The following is a 19,349-nucleotide window of genomic DNA, read 5'->3' as shown; positions in this document are numbered from 1 at the left end:
CAAAGGGACCAGGACAACTGATCCGTGTAAAGGAAAGAATGAATTGGGCCATGTATCGTGAGATTTTGAGTGAAACGTGGCTGCGTCTTTCAGCATGACAATGATCCCAAACACACCGCCCGGGCAACGAAGGAGTGGCTTCGTAAGAAGCATTTCAAGGTCCTGGAGTGGCCTAGCCAGTCTCCAGATCTCAACCCCATAGAAAATCTTTGGAGGGAGTTGAAAGTCCGTGTTGCCCAGCAACAGCCCCAAAACATCACTGCTTTAGAGGAGATCTGCATGGAGGAATGGGCCAAAGTACCAGCAACAGTGTGTGAAAAACCTGGGAAGACTTACAGAAAACGTTTGACCTCTGTCATTGCCAACAAAGGGTATATAACAAAGTATTGAGATAAACTTTTGTTATTGACCAAATACTTATTTTCCACCATCATTTGCAAATAAATTCATTAAAAATCCTAGAATGTGATTTTCTGGATTTTTTTTTCTCTCATTTTGTCTGTCATAGTTGACGTGTACCTATGATGAAAATTACAGGCCTCTCTCATCTTTTTAAGTGGGAGAACTTCGACAATTGGTGGCTGACTAAATACTTTTTGCCTCACTGTATATAGTTTCCGATGTCAGGAAGCTTGGCCATAGAGATTTATCCGGTCAGATGCCGAGCAGTTGCCATACAGTGATGCAACCGGTGAGGATGCAACTGTAGACATTTGAGGATCTGGGGACACATGACAAATCTTTTCAGTGTCCTGAGGGGGAAAGGCTTTGTCTTGCCCTCTTCACAACTGTCTTGGTGTGTTTGGACCATGATAGTTTGTTGGTGATGTGGACACCAAGGAAAATGAAACTCTCGACCCGCTCCACTACAGCCCCGTCGATGTTAATGCAGGCCTGTTCGGCCCTCCTTTTCCTATAGTCCACGGTCAGCTCCTTTGTCTTGCTCACATTGAGAGGTTGTTGTCCTGACATCACACTGCCCGGTCTCTAAACTCCTCCATATATGTTGACTCATTGTTGTCGGTGATCAGGCCTACCACTGTTGTGTCATCAGCAAACGTAATGATGGTGTTGGAGTCATGCTTGGCCATGCAGTCGTGGGTGAACAGGGAGTACAGGAGGACTCACCCCTGAGGGTCATCGTCAGAAAGTCCAGGATCCAGTTGCAGAGTGAGGTGTTTAGTCCCAGGGTCCTTAGGTTAGTGATGAGCTTTGTGGGCACTATGGTGTTGAACGCTGAGCTGTAGTCAATGAACAGCATTCTCACATAGGTGTTCCTTTTGTCCAGGTGGGAAAGGGCAGTGTGGAGTGCGATTGAGATTGAGTCATCTGTGGATCTGTTGGGGGTGGTATGCGAATTGGAGTGGGTCTAGGGTTTCTGGCATGATGGTGTTGATGTGAGCTATGACCAGCCTTTCAAATAATTTAGGCATGTTACCTTCGCTATCTTGGGCACAGGGACTATGGTGGTCTGTTTGAAACATGTAGGTATTACAGACTCAGTCAGGGAGAGGTTGAAAATGTCAATGAAGACACTTGCCAGTTGGTCCGCACATGTTTTGAGTTCAAGTCCTGGTAATCATCATCTTAGTTCTGTATTGACTCGTTGCCTGTTTGATGGTTCGTCTTACCCGAACCCAAAAACCTAACCTTGACCCTAAAACTAACCCGAGCACTAACCCTAGCTCCTAATCCTAGCTCCTAACCCTAGCTCCTAACCCTAAACCTAGCTCCTAACCCTAAACCTAGCTCCTAACCCTAGCTCCTAACCCTAAACCTAACCCTAGCTCCTAACCCTAGCTCCTAACCTTAAACCTAACCCTAGCTCCTAACCCTAAACCTAGCTCCTAACCCCAGCTCCTAACCCCTGCTCCTAACCCCTGCTCCTAACCCCTGCTCCTAACCCCAGCTCCTAACCCCAGCTCCTAACCCTAAACTTATCCCTAGCTCCTAATCCTTAATGTAATTCTAACCCTAACACTAATTATAACCCCCTAGAAATAGCACATGACCTTGTGGGGACTAACAAAATGTCCCCAGTTATTCAAAGTTTTGTTTCATTACTATTCTTGTAGTGACACACACCTGTGGTCAGCGAAGGACTCGTCATTCTCTGCGTTGAGTGTGCCAGCGGAGGCGAACATGATGGTGGTGTCCAGTTCAGCGATGATGCCAGAGACAGCACTGGCAGCTGTGATGCAGGCCTGAGTGCCCTTATTACCAGCCTGTAGGGCCGACAGCACCATCGACACCTGGACAGACACAGTCAAGCTACTCAGTTTGATACATCCAGAGAGACATAAGCAGAGACTGCACACACTGAGGACTCCTGTAGGAGCCACAAACAAACAATCACAGATCACAGCCTCCATTGACACTGGGACTAGATCAGAGAAAGGGAGTTGGTGTGACTGTCGGTGTGGTTTCTTGTGTCCTTTTGATTTCTTTCACTGCAGTGCTCTCAGATATATTGATGTGTTGGTCTAATGTCTATCCATATCAGATGCAGACCATAGGGACTAGAGAACCCGTCCAGTCAAAATGACAGCTACATGGCACGCTTATTTCCTCTGCTACCTACTCAGCTGAGAGAAATCTGGAAAATCAGAGAGAGCGAGCGCCAGACAGAGCGAGCGCCAGACAGAGCGAGCGCCAGACAGAGCGAGCGCCAGACAGAGCGAGCGCCAGACAGAGCGAGCGCCAGACAGAGCGAGCGCCAGACAGAGCGAGCGCCAGACAGAGCGAGAGAGAGCGCCAGACAGAGAGAGTGAGTGAGCGACAGAGAGCGACCGACAGAGAGAGAGCGACCGACCGACAGAGAGAGAGCGAGCGACAGAGAGAGAGCGAGCGACAGAGAGAGAGCGAGCGACAGAGAGAGAGAGAGCGAGCGACAGAGAGAGAGAGAGCGAGCGACAGAGAGAGCGACAAAGAGAGAGCGAGCGACAGAGCGACAAAGAGAGAGCTAGCGACAGAGAGAGCGACAGAGAGAGCGACAAAGAGAGAGCGAGCGACAGAGAGAGCGACAAAGAGAGAGCGAGCGACAGAGAGAGAGCGACCGACAGAGAGAGAGAGAGCGACCGACAGAGAGAGAGAGAGCGACCGACAGAGAGAGAGAGAGCGACCGACAGAGAGAGAGAGAGCGACCGACAGAGAAAGAGAGAGAGCGACCGACAGAGAGAGAGAGCGACCGACAGAGAGAGAGAGAGAGCGACCGACAGAGAGAGAGACCGACAGAGAGAGAGAGAGCGACCGACAGAGAGAGAGAGAGAGCGACCGACAGAGAGAGAGAGCGACCGACAGAGAGAGAGAGAGAGCGACCGACAGAGAGAGCGACCGACAGAGAGAGAGAGAGAGCGACCGACAGAGAGAGCGACAGAGAGAGAGAGAGCGACAGAGAGAGCGCGACCGAGCGACCGACAGAGAGAGCGCGACCGAGCGACCGACAGAGAGAGCGCGACCGACAGAGAGAGCGCGACCGACAGAGAGAGCGCGACCGACAGAGAGAGCGCGGAGCGCGACCGACAGAGAGAGCGCGACCGACAGAGAGAGAGAGAGCGACAGAGAGAGAGCGAGCGACAGAGAGAGAGCGACAGAGAGAGAGAGAGAGCGACAGAGAGAGAGAGCGACAGAGAGAGAGAGCGACAGAGAGAGAGCGACAGAGAGAGAGAGCGACAGAGAGAGAGCGCGACAGAGAGAGAGAGCGACAGAGAGAGAGAGCGACAGAGAGCGAGCGACAGAGAGCGAGCGACAGAGAGAGCGACAGAGAGCGACAGAGAGCGAGTGACAGAGAGCGAGTGACAGAGAGCGAGTGACAGAGAGCGAGTGACAGAGAGCGAGTGACAGAGAGCGAGTGACAGAGAGCGAGTGACAGAGAGCGAGTGACAGAGAGCGAGTGACAGAGCGCGAGCGACAGAGCGCGAGCGACAGACAGAGCGCGAGCGACAGAGAGCGAACGATCGACCGATCGACCGAGAGCGAGCCAGAGAGCGACAGACAGAGAGAGAGCGACAGAGAGAGAGCGACAGAGAGAGAGCGAGCGACAGAGACAGAGAGAGAGCGAGCGACAGAGACAGAGAGAGAGCGAGCGACAGAGACAGAGAGAGCGAGCGACAGAGAGAGAGCGACCGACAGAGAGAGCGAGCGACAGAGAGAGAGAGCGATAGAGAGAGAGAGCGACAGAGAGAGCGACAGAGAGAGAGAGCGACAGAGAGAGAGAGCGACAGAGAGAGAGCGAGCGACAGAGACAGAGAGAGAGCGAGCGACAGAGAGAGCGACAGAGAGAGAGCGAGTGACAGAGAGCGAGTGACAGAGAGCGAGTGACAGAGAGCGAGTGACAGAGAGCGAGTGACAGAGAGAGCGCGAGCGACAGAGAGCGAACGATCGACCGAGAGCGAGCGAACGATCGACCGAGAGCGAGCCAGAGAGCGAGTGACCGACCGACAGAGAGCGACCGACCGACCGAGAGCGAGCGACCGACAGAGAGAGAGCGAATGACCGACAGAAAGCGACTGACCGACAGAGAGAGAGCGACCGACAGAGAGAGAGCGAATGACCGACAGAGAGAGAGCGAATGACCGACAGAGAGAGAGCGAATGACCGACAGAGAGAGAGCGAATTACCGACAGAGAGAGAGCGAATGACCGACAGAGAGAGAGCGACCGACAGAGAGAACGGGAGTGGAATACTTATCATGTATCATTAAACAGGATTGACTGGAGACCCTGGCTCTACCGGAGGCCTTAAAGTCAACTGGAATGGTGTCACAAGTTCCTAAAGTACTATTAGACGTTCCTTTAAAGTTGCAGTGGGGACCCTGTAGGCAGGCCAAGATATTATGTAATAGTTTTCAGGTTACATTTCTATTTCAATTCAACAACCGAAAATGTAATTTATTTTCAAATATGATTTTTCTTTTCATTACTCAAATTCCAATTGACTTAATGAATTGATGGGAGTTGAAAAGGAAGGTGTATGGTAAACCAGGTACAGTGCCTTGCGAAAGTATTCGGCCCCCTTGAACTTTGCGACCTTTTGCCACATTTCAGGCTTCAAACATAAAGATATAAAACTATTTTTTTGTGAAGAATCAACAACAAGTGGGACACAATCATGAAGTGGAACGACATTTATTGGATATTTCAAACTTTCTTAACAAATCAAAAACTGAAAAATTGGGCGTGCAAAATTATTCAGCCCCTTTACTTTCAGTGCAGCAAACTCTCTCCAGAAGTTCAGTGAGGTTCTCTGAATGATCCAATGTTGACCTAAATGACTAATGATGATAAATACAATCCACCTGTGTGTAATCAAGTCTCCGTATAAATGCACCTGCACTGTGATAGTCTCAGAGGTCCGTTAAAAGCGCAGAGAGCATCATGAAGAACAAGGAACACACCAGGCAGGTCCGAGATACTGTTGTGAAGAAGTTTAAAGCCGGATTTGGATACAAAAAGATCTCCCAAGCTTTAAACATCCCAAGGAGCACTGTGCAAGCGATAATATTGAAATAGAAGGAGTATCAGACCACTGCAAATCTACCAAGACCTGGCCATCCCTCTAAACTTTCAGCTCATACAAGGAGAAGACTGATCAGAGATGCAGCCAAGAGGCCCATGATCACTCTGGATGAACTGCAGAGATCTACAGCTGAGGTGGGAGACTCTGTCCATAGGACAACAATCAGTCGTATATTGCACAAATCTGGCCTTTATGGAAGAGTGGCAAGAAGAAAGCCATTTCTTAAAGATATCCATAAAAAGTGTTGTTTAAAGTTTGCCACAAGCCACCTGGGAGAAACACCAAACATGTGGAAGAAGGTACTCTGGTCAGATGAAACCAAAAATGTACTTTTTGGCAACAATGCAAGACGTTATGTTTGGCGTAAAAGCAACAGAGCTCATCACCCTGAACACACCATCCCCACTGTCAAACATGGTGGTGGCAGCATCATGGTTTGGGCCTGCTTTTCCTCAGCAGGGACAGGGAAGATGGTTAAAATTGATGGGAAGATGAATGGAGCCAAATACAGGACCATTCTGGAAGAAAACCTGATGGAGTCTGCAAAAGACCTGAGACTGGGACGGAGATTTGTCTTCCAACAAGACAATGATCCAAAACATAAAGCAAAATCTACAATGGAATGGTTCAAAAATAAACATATCCAGGTGTTAGAATGGCCAAGTCAAAGTCCAGACCTGAATCCAATTGAGAATCTGTGGAAAGAACTGAAAACTGCTGTTCACAAATGCTCTCCATCCAACCTCACTGAGCTCGAGCTGTTTTGCAAGGAGGAATGGGAAAAAATGTCAGTCTCTCGATGTGCAAAACTGATAGAGACATACCCAAGCGACTTACAGCTGTAATCGCAGCAAAAGGTGGCGCTACAAAGTATTAACTTAAGGGGGCTGAATAATTTTGCACGCCCAATTTTTCAGTTTTTGATTTGTTAAAAAAGTTTGAAATATCCAATAAATGTCGTTACACTTCATGATTGTGTCCCACTTGTTGTTGATTCTTCACAAAGAAAATACAGTTTTATATCTTTATGTTTGAAGCCTGAAATGTGGCAAAAGGTCGCTAAGTTCAAGGGGGCCGAATACTTTCGCAAGGCACTGTATGTGACACCTTATTGGGATGGAAGACCTCTCCTACAGTACAGTACCTTCTCTGTGACGGTGCGGGCACACTCTATGAGCTCTCTCTTGGTGTAACTGTCTGAGGGGGTGATCTGCAGCGCTCCAGCCTTCTGCACCAGGAAGATACAGCCGTGACCCAGCTCCTGGACACCAGCCTTGATCTGGAAACCAATCTGGAGGGAGACAGAACCAGCATAGAAGACACCAATCAACCCAAGACATAACTTAATACTAACCTAATAAGGTGACAAAATAAAGATTTAATTAATCTCTCTGGTTGTACATTTGAATCCAGGTTATCTGGTACCAGGTTTGTTGAGTAGAAAGCAGATTAGAGTGACATAGTAGTCAAATTGGGACAATAGAGATGGGTGGATAGATGGATGGGATTGACTGTAGTGGTTAGATACCTCCTGGGGTTCTGCAGTGTGCGCGGCCAGACGTCCCTGCAGGGCCAGCTGGCTGTAGTCTGTGGTCACCCGAGAGGCCAGACCCCCCAGCTCCTCTGGACACGTCACAGACTTGGTCATCTAGAGGACAGAGAGACCAGTCAACATTAACAACAGACTTCCTGAACCCTTGAAAGGAATAGAGAAAACTATACAACACAGAGCCTGCTGGAGGACGTTTGTGGATGACTTGTGGTCCACAGGAAGAAAAAGGGGTTGAGTCCTGAAACAAGACGTTTGGATAATTCTTTCAACAAATGTTGGCTATGTTACCGCAAAGCACTTTGTGACAAATGTTGTCGTAAAGAGGGCTTTATAAATACAATTATATTGATTGATCGCTCTAGAGATAAATTGTTCAACAAAAATAAATAGGTATTTCCATCTGAATCTAATTTACCATTTCCTGGGCGGTGACCGCAATGGCCTTAGAGTATTTCACCATGGTAGTCTGGTAGTCTACAAACGATCCTTCTGGTTCAGGAGAGGTCCCCTCATCCAGCTGAGAGGAAAGAAACACAGAAAACCCTTACTCAACCAAAAATAAACCCTCATTCAAACGTGAAAAAAGAAATAACGTTCTAACCCCCCCAAAAAACAAAAATCAACCAAACATACAAAACCTTATTCTAACTAAAAACCAACCCTTAAACAACCCTTAAGCCAAACATCAAACCCTTATTCAACCTGCATTATGAACTCTTGGCATACTGAACTGTATTAACATACTTCCTTACTAACGTCTTCCTGGCAAAGTATCCACCTTCAGAATATGATCATGAATATGCACATTAGCTCATTCCAATCCATCATTAGCATATCAGTCTGTAAATATACTGTCACTTATTAGACACCCGTCGTTATGATGTCAGCCACTTTACCACATCAACACAGAGTAAGACACAAATGGTTCCCACATGGATGCTTCTGGCACGCTGGCTGGAATGTGTACTGACGATAATAGTGATAGACTGGTATCCACTATGTTAAATCCTGTAATTCACCTCCACTACAAATGCAGGTTAAAGAACGCTGTTATCTCAGCAAATTATCTCCACAGATTATCCCCATTTATTCAAGTCAGACACATTCATACAGAATTCATAGGAATGTACATGAATGCCAGCAGCATACCACCCTGCATATCACTGCTGGCTTGCTTCTGAAGCTAAGCAGTGTTGGTCCTGGTCAGTCCCTGGATGGGAGACCAGATGCTGCTGGAAGTGGTGTTGGAGGGCCAGTAGGAGGCACTCTTTCCTCTGGTCTAAAAAAATATCCCAATGCCCCAGGGCTTGGGGACACTGCCCTGTGTAGGGTGCAGTCTTTCGGATGGGACGTTAAACGGGTGTCCTGACTCTCTGAGGTCATTAAAGATCCCATGGCACTTATCGTGAGAGTAGGGGTGTTAACCCCGGTGTCCTGGCTAAATTCCCAATCTGGCCATCAAACCATCACGGTCACCTAATAATCCCCAGTTTACAGTGTTGCTGTATCATCCACTCAGCCTGCCAATGGAATCCACCATACCCCACTCATCCTGCCCCCCGTCACACCCACTCACCCTGCCCATGGAATCCACCATACCCCACTCATCCTGCCCCCCGTCACACCCACTCACCCTGCCCATGGAATCCACCATACCCCACTCACCCTGCCCATGGAATCCACCATACCCCACTCATCCTGCCCCCCGTCACACCCACTCACCCTGCCCATGGAATCCCGTCACACCCACTCACCCTGCCCATGGAATCCACCATACCCCACTCATCCTGCCCCCCGTCACACCCACTCACCCTGCCCATGGCCTCAGCAATGGAGTCCACCATGGCGCCCACCATACCCCCTTCGCTGGCGGCCTCATTCAGGGTCACCATGATGTCATCCACCGCCTCCCTCATCAGCTGAGCAGCCTCCGCTATGGCATCATGGGTATGGGACGCCTTCATACAGACAGATACGTACACTTATGTTGGAGTCATTAAAACTCTTTTCAACCACTCCACACATTTCTTGTTAACAAAATGTAGTTTTGCCAAGTCGGTTAGGACATTTACCTTGTGCATGACACAAGTCATTTTTCCAACAATTGTTTACAGATTCTTTCACTGTATCACAATTCGGGTTGGTTAGAAGTTTATATACACTGAGTTGACTTATGTCATTGCTTTAGAAGCTTCTGATGGGCTGATTGACATCATTTGAGTCAGTTGAAAGTGTACCTGTGGGTGTGTTTCAAGGCCTACCTTCAAACTCAGTGCCTCTTCGCTTGACATCATGGGAAAATCAAAAGAAATCAGAAAATACCAAAACATTTTTTTTTAGACCTCCACAAGTCTGGTTAATCCTTGGGAGCAATTTCCAAACACCTGAAGGTACCACGTACATCTGTACAAACAATAGTACGCAAGTATAAACACCTTGGGACCACGCAGCCGCTCATACCGCTCAGGAAGGAGACGCCTTCTGTCTCCTAGAGATGAACGTACTTTGGTGCGAAAAGTATCAAATCAATCCCAAAACAACAGCAAAGGACCTTGTGAAGATGCTGGAGGGAACAGGTACAAAATTATCTATATCCACAGTAAAACACGTCCTATATCGACATAACCTGAAAGGCCGCTCAGCAAGGAAGAAGCCACTGCTCCAAAACTGTCATAAAAAAGCCAGACAACGGTTTGCAACTGCACATGGGGAAAAAGATCGTACTTTTTGGAGAAATGTCCTCTGGTCTGACGAAACAAAAATAGAACTGTTTGGCCATAATAACCATTGTTATGTTTGCAGGAAAAGGGGGGAAGCTTGCAAGCCAAAGAACACCATCCCAACCGTGAAGCACGAGGGTGGCAGTGTCATGTTGTGGGGGTGATTTGCTGCAGGAGGGACTGGTGCACTTCACAAAATAGATGGCGTCATGAGGGAGGAAAATTAGGTGGATATATTGAAGCAACATCTCAAGACATCAGTCAGGAAATTAAAGCTTGGTCGCAAATGGGTCTTCCAAGTGGACAATGATCCCAAGCATACTTCCAAAGTTGTGGCAAAATGGCTTAAGGACAACAAAGTAAAGGTATTGGAGTGGCCATCACAAAGCCCTGACCTCAATCACATAGAACATTTGTGGACAGAATTGAAAAAGAGTGTGCAAGGAGGCCTATAAACCTGACTCCGTTACACCAGCTCTGTAAGGAGGAATGGGCCAAAATTCATTCAACTTATTGTGGGAAGCTTGTGGAAGGCTATCCAAACTGTTTGACCCAAGTTCAACAATTTAAAGGCAATGCTACCAAATACTCATTGAGTGTATGTAAACTTCTGACCCACTGAGAATGTGATGAAAGAAATAAAAGCTGAAATAAATTCTCTACTATTATTCTGACATTTCACATTCTTAAAATAAAGTGGTGATCCTAACTGACCTAAGACAGGGAAGTTTTACGAGGATTATATGTCAGGAATTATGAAAAACTGAGTTTAAATGTATTAGGTGTATGTAAACTTCTGACTTCAACTGTATCTGTTAGACTACGAGTCTCTTCAGTTCCTAAGTTAAACTTAGAAAAGTGCATCTATTAGTTATTGTTCAAACAACATATGTATTAGTTATTAGCAATTGTATAGGTTATATTCATAATCCATAAAGATGAGGTGGCGTTTCCCCCTTGTGTTATAAAGCACTTTGAGTGATTTATAAATCCAATCAATTAAAGTTGCTGTGAAGTGCAAATGATGGTAGGCTTTAGATAGTGTTTTTTCAAAGACCCAAAGTCCTGTTAAACTGTGAGGGTTCACCCTGGGGTAGGGTTGGGCCATACATCCTATTTCAAGGTATGGATCCACATACCCGTATGGATTTTTACAATACGGTCTATGACGATATGCTGATACAGAGCTAAATACATGGAAAGTTGGAATGAAAGTTGGATTACTTCACTGTCGGTTTTGTCCTAGTTGAGTATAAAACAAATATAATGGAAAAAGCCCATTAAAAACACTACTCATAAAACAGGTTTAGAACTTGTATTATTCAGATACTTCAAAATACCGTCAAATACTGACATAAATTAGAAAAATATTGTGACATGATATTTTGGCCCTATCGCCCATATTTTTCCATACCTTGGGGTTTCCTCCTCCCTCCTTGGCTGCGTAGATCATCTGCAGGGCGGACTCTGCCAGGGTCTTAGTCTGGTCCAGGAAGGTCATCTGCTGCTGGTGGTCCTGCAGCTTGGACGCCACGCCCACCGACGCCCTGATCAGAGGCTCAAAGTAGCCCGCCAGCTGGGTGACCTGGGATGGAAAGGTGTCAAGGGTCAGAGGTTAATGTGTCAGACTGGTTATTGTTGCGTTCCAGATCATCATAAATAAAAATAAAAACCTGGAACGCAGCTATTGACTGCACCTGACAGGTGATATAGACCTAGTATTGGTAACAGTGATGATGCTGCAACTAGTTACCTTGTGTCCTAGTTGGGCAGCTTCCCCTCTGGCGGCTGTAGATATTGGGTTGATTAGGTATCCAATCTCTTGCACTGTGGACGTCAGCTGCTCTTGCAAGGCCTGATGGGATTGATCAGAGTAAAATAATTTCAACATTGGTCATTATGCAAGGCATGTTGTGGTTCTGTGGCAATTCTGACGCTCCTTGTCCAAACTGCTTTTAACTTAATTCAAATGGCAGTTGGTCTCAATTAGCAGTAGACCTGATCAAAGATCTGTAGCCCACTAACGGACAGAGAGATTGAGAGAGATGGGTAAAGGGAGAGAAGGATGGATAGAGAGAGAATGAGAGGGGGGGGGGGGGGGGGCTGTGGGTTAACAAAGCATGTAGTGTCTCATTAAAGATCATTACCTCCAGTGAGATGTCATCCCTGCTGGCCAGGTTCTGGCTGACTGCGGCTAGCGAGGCCTGCTCAATGTTCCGGATACATCTGTTGATGTTATCTATGGAGTAGTCACACTCCCTCTGGCCTGGAGCCTTGTCCCTGAGAGGCGGAGAGAGAGAAAGAGAGGGAAAGAGGATGAAATAAATATAAAGAGCATGTTTATCTATGTCAGCTAGCAGGCATCCAACAGGATCAGAGAGATCTGGAGAGATGGTGAATTCTAACAAACCATGAGTAAGCCGATCAACAGCCAAATCAGCCAATCAGAGATCAAGGATGAACATTATGGTCTTGTCCAATCTCTGAAGGTTATTATAACTACTTATCACAACTTAATGAGTTATAACAGTTGTCCATGTCCAGGCCAGTAAGAGGTGCAGTGCTGTCACTGTGCTAACCTGATGGCCGTGATGAGACCTTTGATGGAGTCAGACACAGTCCGAGAGTGGCCAGCCAGGACCGACCAGGTGGGTGGGTCTTTGGGGTTAATAACCAGTGAACGTGCAGTCTTCAGCAGGTGGGTGGAGCTGTCCAGCATGGAGCGAGCTGATTGGAGGATGGGCTCCTGAGCGGCAGAGCCCTGCACATAAACAAACAAAAGATGAACATCTCCATGACAACCATGAAAAATAAACTGTTGAAAGTAAACGTTTTCTACACCCACAATGTCATTGCAGTTTGTCTCACAGAGTTCAAAATAAGGTTTAAACTTTCACACAAGTTGAACGGAGCACCATGTTTAGAAATGGCCAGAAGTGTGTAGTTGTACCTCATTGCTGATCTGAGCAGGGCTGCTGGCGAACTCTGGATTAGACGCAAACGCTGTGAGGTTCTCAACAGCCTCTATGAGTGGAGCTGTGGCCACCAGACACGTGTTCCTATTCTCCTGAGAGAAATCACCATCCAGAGCCTAGAGAGAAAGAAATGAAGAAACACAGGTCAATATACACGTAATGGGCCAGTCTATCAGTAAAAAAAAACTCATTGGAGTCTGCAGTCTTACCTTTATAGTTTTGACCAGGTTGGCTGTGCTGTTGGCCACCTCCTTGGCAGACTGGACAAAGTGTCTTTTGGCTGTGGGGTTGGCTGTCTTGGAGGAGGCCAGGCGACAGGCGTTGCAAAGAGCTGATGTGTGCTTTGCTACGATGGTGGCAGACGACAGCACCTGAAAACACCCACCATAACAGTCTCAGAAAGCCATACCCTAAATGGGAACATTGGAACGTGGTGGGAGGCAACCCGGATGTCTAGACAGATGAACCATAACACGTCAGATGAAGGATAACAACAAACAAATCAGCAGCTCGGGATTTTTCGAAAGTAGATGACAAGAGATAAACATGACAGAGGGAACAGCTGATGGCTCATAAACATCTCATTTCAATAGACTCTTCAAATCAACCCAAATTGACTAGTTAGTAAACAAATAAAACCAAACAAACCTGTGTTATTATGTCCCAACTGACCTGTGAGGGGCTGCTGTCCGGATCCACCAGGTTCTGACACGCCATCTGGATCGCTTGATTGGCTCGTGCAAACTGGATGGCGTCGACCAACCCCTGATGCCCTGCCTGACTGTTGGGGTCAGACACGCCCACCAGGTAGGAGGCCTGAGGAGAGAGGACAGGAGGAGACACTTCAACATACTGTAGAACCAGACGTGGCTCTCATAGTAGCAGAAAGCAGGTAGGCTACAATGTTAGCAGCTTAAATAGCAGCTTTTTACTGAACACAGCATCTGGTCGACACACAGATGGACAGAGCTTTACTCATGTGTGGTATATTGATGTAGTAAGGGGAAACCCATAAATGGTCAGTGGTGGAAAAACAGAAGTCCACACTACTCTCTTTCTACACTAGCACAACACTCCCTAGCTCAAGCAGAGCACACACAGGGTGCTCACATATTCACACAGTATGACACACAGTATGTCTGGTAGGTCCAGAGCAGGTACTTCGTAGCATGTCCTAACCTGTCCTGCAGCCTCAGTGAGCCCACACAGGGCCTTGGAGGCCAGTCCCACGCAGCCCCCAAACGCTGGCACATCCCCGGTTTTACAGTTCTGAGAAATGCCAGCCATGGACTCTCCCAGGACCTGAAAGAACAGGGGGAACAGAGGAAAAGAGCAGAAGGGAGGGAGCTGTAGCATTCCTCAGCCAGGCAGGTCTCTCTCTGCTCTCCCTCCCATCTCTCCATCTCTACTCGTTTCCATCTGTCTGGAGGTTGTGGTTATGCTTGCTCTTTCAGCAGCACTCAGGGTCATGGCCCTCCCTACCTTGGAGTTCTCCATGACGCTCTCGATGCAGTGGAAGTAGGAGAGGTTGCTGACTGGCTCGTTGGGGTTGGCTAACATTCCTTTCACCGCCTGAGGGGAGAGGGAAAACATCTCTTAACATCTACAAGGGAACTTGCTAATTGAACTAAAACCAAAGGAACCCATTATAGATACAACTTAAATGAACAACATGAAAACATTATCCTAGAGCACTCCCATAATCTATACATTTAACATAACCCACTTTAATGATGCTACTATCCAATCTCTCATAACAAAGGCTGCTACAGATGACACTGCTTTTACTAACACCATTACTGCTCCAACTAACACTCCTGCTACCACCACTATGACTGCAGCTGTTATCAGTAAAGCTCATGCTATTGATGTAAGCTATTGATGTTGATGGTACCTCCAGCTCTCGTAGGGCATTGTCACACTCCTTCTGTCCCGGGGCCTGCTGTGTGGCCAATGTGATTAGCTGGTTAATGCTCTCTGTCACTGCTCTGAAACACAGGATGGGAGGGAGGGAGAGGAGTGAGAGAGGAGAGAGCCCGAGTGAGAGAGCCTGAGAGAGAGAGAGCCTGAGAGAGAGAGAGAGAGAGAGCCTGAGAGAGACAGAGAGAGAGAGCCTGAGTGAGAGAGCCCGAGAGAGAGAGAGCCCGAGAGAGAGAGAGCCTGAGAGAGAGAGCCCGAGAGAGAGAGAGCCCGAGAGAGAGAGAGCCCGAGAGAGAGAGAGCCCGAGAGAGAGAGAGCCCGAGAGAGAGAGAGCCCGAGAGAGAGAGAGAGCCCGAGAGAGAGAGAGAGCCCGAGAGAGAGAGACCGAGAGAGAGAGAGCCCGAGAGAGAGAGAGACCGAGAGAGGGGAGGAGCCCGAGTGAGAGAGCCCGAGAGAGAGAGAGACCGAGAGAGAGCCCGAGAGAGAGAGCCCAAGAGAGAGAGAGCCCGAGAGAGAGAGAGCGAGCCTGAGAGAGACCGAGAGAGGGGAGGAGCCCGAGTGAGAGAGCCCGAGAGCGAGAGAGACCGAGAGAGAGAGCCCTGAGAGAGAGCCTGAGAGAGAGCCTGAGAGAGAGCCTGAGAGAGAGCCTGAGAGAGAGCCTGAGAGAGAGCCTGAGAGAGAGCCTGAGAGAGAGCCTGAGAGAGAGCCTGAGAGAGAGCCTGAGAGAGAGCCTGAGAGAGAGAGAGAGAGAGAGCCTGAGAGAGACAGAGAGAGAGAGCCTGAGTGAGAGAGCCCGAGAGAGAGAGAGCCCGAGAGAGAGAGAGCCTGAGAGAGAGAGCCCGAGAGAGAGAGAGTCCGAGAGAGAGAGAGCCCGAGAGAGAGAGAGCCCGAGAGAGAGAGAGCCCGAGAGAGAGAGAGCCCGAGAGAGAGAGAGAGCCCGAGAGAGAGAGAGAGCCCGAGAGAGAGAGACCGAGAGAGAGAGAGCCCGAGAGAGAGAGAGACCGAGAGAGGGGAGGAGCCCGAGTGAGAGAGCCCGAGAGAGAGAGAGACCGAGAGAGAGCCCGAGAGAGAGAGCCCAAGAGAGAGAGAGCCCGAGAGAGAGAGAGCGAGCCTGAGAGAGACCGAGAGAGGGGAGGAGCCCGAGTGAGAGAGCCCGAGAGCGAGAGAGACCGAGAGAGAGAGCCCTGAGAGAGAGCCTGAGAGAGAGCCTGAGAGAGAGCCTGAGAGAGAGCCTGAGAGAGAGCCTGAGAGAGAGCCTGAGAGAGAGCCTGAGAGAGAGCCTGAGAGAGAGCCTGAGAGAGAGCCTGAGAGAGACCGAGAGAGACCGAGAGAGAGACCGAGAGAGAGAAACCGAGAGAGAGAGAAACCGAGAGAGAGAGAAACCGAGAGAGAGAGAGAGCCTGAGAGAGAGAGAGAGAGAGAGAGAGCCTGAGAGAGACCGAGAGAGAGAGAAACCGAGAGAGAGGGCGAGAGAAGTTCAAAATGAGAGGCACTTAGACCAGCGTTCAGCTCCATTACACAAACACAAGTTCCCAGGCTCCATTGGTTCCAAATCTAATATTGTGCTCTGGGGGTCCCTCTGGTCTCTCCCCTCCTCCTCCCTCTCTCGCTCTTTTTTCAGCAGAATTCCAGCAGGTTTCAGTGAACCAGTCAGACATTTCAGTCACACACCTCCCTCTTAACCTTCCAATTACCAGACAGGAAATTAACAGCCTCCACAAGCCTGAAGGGAGACAGCACTTCATCTACCACCTAGGAGGACATTTCTGCTGTGAAGTGGAGCTACACTGGAGGTGTGAGATTGAGAAGTGCATGTGTGTCACATCAAAAGCCTTGTCCCTTCCTACGGCACAGTGAAACCTCCCATTGCTTTGGCCCTGGCATAAGCGTATTGTAACACATTGCAAAACTGGAATGAACTGTGGGTGAAAAATCTCCTGTTCTAAATCCAACAAGACATAATAAATAACCAATCAACAGGTGTGGTATTGTGAGAGCCCACATAGAGGGCAGTGTATGGTAGGTACCTTGCAGCAGCAGCCAGAAGGTTCTTGGCGTTAGCTGCCCCAGGGTCTACAGACAGAGACTTGGCTGCCAGGAGCAGCTTGCTGGAAGCCATGGAGATGTTCTTCAGGTTACCTATCACCTGGATCTGCTCATCTTTCCTCTACAACATCCACAGCAGAATCACCAGTTATTACAAGTCATAAACACTAGTTGCAGAAAGTCATACAGAAAGGGCATGAAATGTTGCTAGTCATTTAGAGTCTAAATGAACCCAAAACCCAAAGCTTAACATGTCTATTGTTCCCCTCAAACTCTGTTCTAAACATAGACTCTCTGGTTCCAACTCTGCTGCTGGCAGTTCCTGCAGTCACCTGGGTCTGATTTGGTAATCAGTGTCATGCCACTAAGATTTCCTCCTTTCTTATCAGCAAGGCAGTCCGGAAAAGACCTTCAACTGTCATCTTATTTAGACTAAATTTAACAGACCGCCGCTCTGAGGCAATTCAATTAAATATTCCGTATCTATAAGGAAAGTTCATCAACAAATAGATAGACTGATGGTTGGCCAAGCTATGACTTTTGAGGCCAATCGGTCAACTTCTCCTCCTCTATTTTCCATCATATCAGCTTTGATAAATTATACAGTTGGTTCTTACGTCCAAAAGGCTTATGTAAATAAATGAGTCACACTAAAACGGTCAAATCCAGTATGGTCCCTCGTTTTTGTGTTCTTTAGGCACAAAATAAAACAACAAAACTGCGTGGAACGGGGAGGCACTATGTGAACTTGTCAATGAGAAAGGTTCATTGGCCTCCCGGGTGGCGCAGTGGTTAAGGGCGCTGTACTGCAGCTGTGCCATCAGAGTCCCTGGGTTCACGCCCAGGCTCTGTCGTAACCGGCCGCGACCGGGAGGTCCGTGGGGCGACGCACAATTGGCCTAGCGTCGTCCGGGTTAGGGAGGGCTTGGTCGGTAGGGATGTCCTCATCGCGCACCAGCGACTCCTGTGGCGGGCCGGGCGCAGTGCGCGCTAACCAAGGTTGCCAGGTGCACGGTGTAGCCTCCGACACGCTGGCTTCCGGGTTGGATGCGCGCTGTGTATCGGAGGACGCTTGACTTTCAACCTTCGTCTCTCCCGAGCCCGTACGGGAGTTGTAGCGATGAGACAAGATAGTAGCTACTACAACAATTGGATATCACGAAATTGGGGAGAAAAAGGGATAAAAATTCAAAAATAAAAAAAGGTTCATTATGGTTTCCATTGCGATGGTGTGGTGCGGTGTGGTGTGGTGTGGTGTGCCCTAACGAACACGTTCCAGGTTCAGTACCACACAGACAGACCACACACTGAGTGTGCCCAGCCATCTCAATGCCAGTGTCCAAGAACTCTACGGAACACGTTCAGTACCACACAGACAGACCACTGTGACTGCACCTGAGTGTGCCCAGCCATCTCAATGCCGGCGTCCAAGAACTCATCAAAGTCTTCGCTGAACTTCCCAGATGCGTCTGCGAGCTGGGTGCTGGAGCCGCGGGAGGCATGGACCACGTCTCCTGCTGATTGGTTCAGATCTGCTGCGGTCTGGTTCAGCTCGCTCTGGGCCTCCTGGAATGACCTGGTGGATGGAGGGAGCTACAGAGAGAGAAATACAGAGAGACAACAAAGACAGTCAGTGTTTAGGTTGTGGTGCAATAAATGTAAGTTTGGTTTAAAAACATTTGATAAGTGTTTGACCTAGGGGCAGTTTTAAATCAATAAACGGGTGATTAACTCTGGGGTAATCAGTGGCTTTACGTGAATGTTTTTTCAATAAAGTAACCTTTACTTAAGGAAGTGGAGAACTTACCGTTTCTCCCAGCAGTTTCTTGCTGGCCTCTCCAATGCTCCTGAGGGCCATGTCCACATCCTTCTGGCCAGGCAGGCAGTTGACACAGTTATTCAGAGAGTGGGACACAGCCTTGGCCACCTGAAGCAGAGAGAACAGGTGTGTGTGAGCACAGGTGTGTGTTTGTGAGCATGCCTGCGTGTGTGTCAAGTGTGATCATTCATGCGCGAACGGAGTTGTTTTCCACAGTAGTGATGTTGCTGAGCTGCAATCACAATCTTAAAATGCTAATGAGCCAAGAAGCATAGCGGAGTAATTGATGTTCCTAATTTGCACTTCTGTTTCCAACAGAACATATGCCAACCAATATGTCTGTGTCCCTGTGGGGCCTAGCAACAGAACGGGAGTCGTGCTGCTGAAAGGATTACTGAATGCACAACTAGGATTACCTGAAAAGATAAAAAGAGACAATTGAAGACTTATTTGGTAAGATTTGAAAGAGAAGGACTTTCATTGGATTCCATTCAAAACCAAAGGGATCTTCAACACCATGTAAAATGGGTCCTATTTCTCTCTCATTTGCAAAGGAACAGAACAAACACCACAATACTGTGTCTAGTCTGTCCCTTTATCTGCAGTAGCATCTACAGATGCATAATTTATTCATCTGGTGGGAAGGTTATATGGGGAGGACCAGGCATTAATAATTGATGTGGGCTTAAAGTTGTGAATCTCCTGCTGAGGGTGAACACCTCACTGTGTTTGACAGGTGATCAGTGTTATGTTCAGCTGGGCTGATAAAATGTGAACTATTATTTGTCTACAAAAAGTTA

The 19,349-nt window shown here is 48.1% G+C and overlaps 1 protein-coding gene across 4 annotated transcripts in view; it reads right to left on the bottom strand.

The window, feature by feature from the left end:
- The window catches only part of LOC110526625 (talin-2), a 142,011-nt gene that overhangs the window by 16,027 nt on the left and 106,635 nt on the right, over window positions 1-19,349 (bottom strand). For all 4 annotated transcript variants that reach the window (XM_036964203.1, XM_036964205.1, XM_036964206.1 and 1 more), the window contains 18 exons: window positions 18,538-18,657; window positions 18,126-18,323; window positions 16,712-16,851; window positions 14,659-14,752; window positions 14,247-14,336; window positions 13,944-14,066; window positions 13,437-13,580; window positions 12,974-13,135; window positions 12,740-12,880; window positions 12,369-12,550; window positions 11,937-12,069; window positions 11,543-11,644; window positions 11,204-11,374; window positions 8,881-9,027; window positions 7,485-7,586; window positions 7,046-7,165; window positions 6,662-6,808; window positions 2,086-2,252 (listed from right to left, as the gene is read on the bottom strand). In XM_036964203.1, the coding sequence (XP_036820098.1) occupies window positions 2,086-2,252; window positions 6,662-6,808; window positions 7,046-7,165; window positions 7,485-7,586; window positions 8,881-9,027; window positions 11,204-11,374; window positions 11,543-11,644; window positions 11,937-12,069; window positions 12,369-12,550; window positions 12,740-12,880; window positions 12,974-13,135; window positions 13,437-13,580; window positions 13,944-14,066; window positions 14,247-14,336; window positions 14,659-14,752; window positions 16,712-16,851; window positions 18,126-18,323; window positions 18,538-18,657 (2,483 nt within the window). The remainder of the gene's footprint in view (window positions 1-2,085; window positions 2,253-6,661; window positions 6,809-7,045; window positions 7,166-7,484; window positions 7,587-8,880; window positions 9,028-11,203; window positions 11,375-11,542; window positions 11,645-11,936; window positions 12,070-12,368; window positions 12,551-12,739; window positions 12,881-12,973; window positions 13,136-13,436; window positions 13,581-13,943; window positions 14,067-14,246; window positions 14,337-14,658; window positions 14,753-16,711; window positions 16,852-18,125; window positions 18,324-18,537; window positions 18,658-19,349) is intronic.

The sequence above is a fragment of the Oncorhynchus mykiss genome, chromosome 26 (assembly GCF_013265735.2).
Source record: "Oncorhynchus mykiss isolate Arlee chromosome 26, USDA_OmykA_1.1, whole genome shotgun sequence".
NCBI classification, from domain to species: Eukaryota; Metazoa; Chordata; class Actinopteri; order Salmoniformes; family Salmonidae; genus Oncorhynchus; species Oncorhynchus mykiss.
Note: the sequence above shows the minus strand (reverse complement) of the source record. Positions and strands in the feature narration are given on the sequence as shown.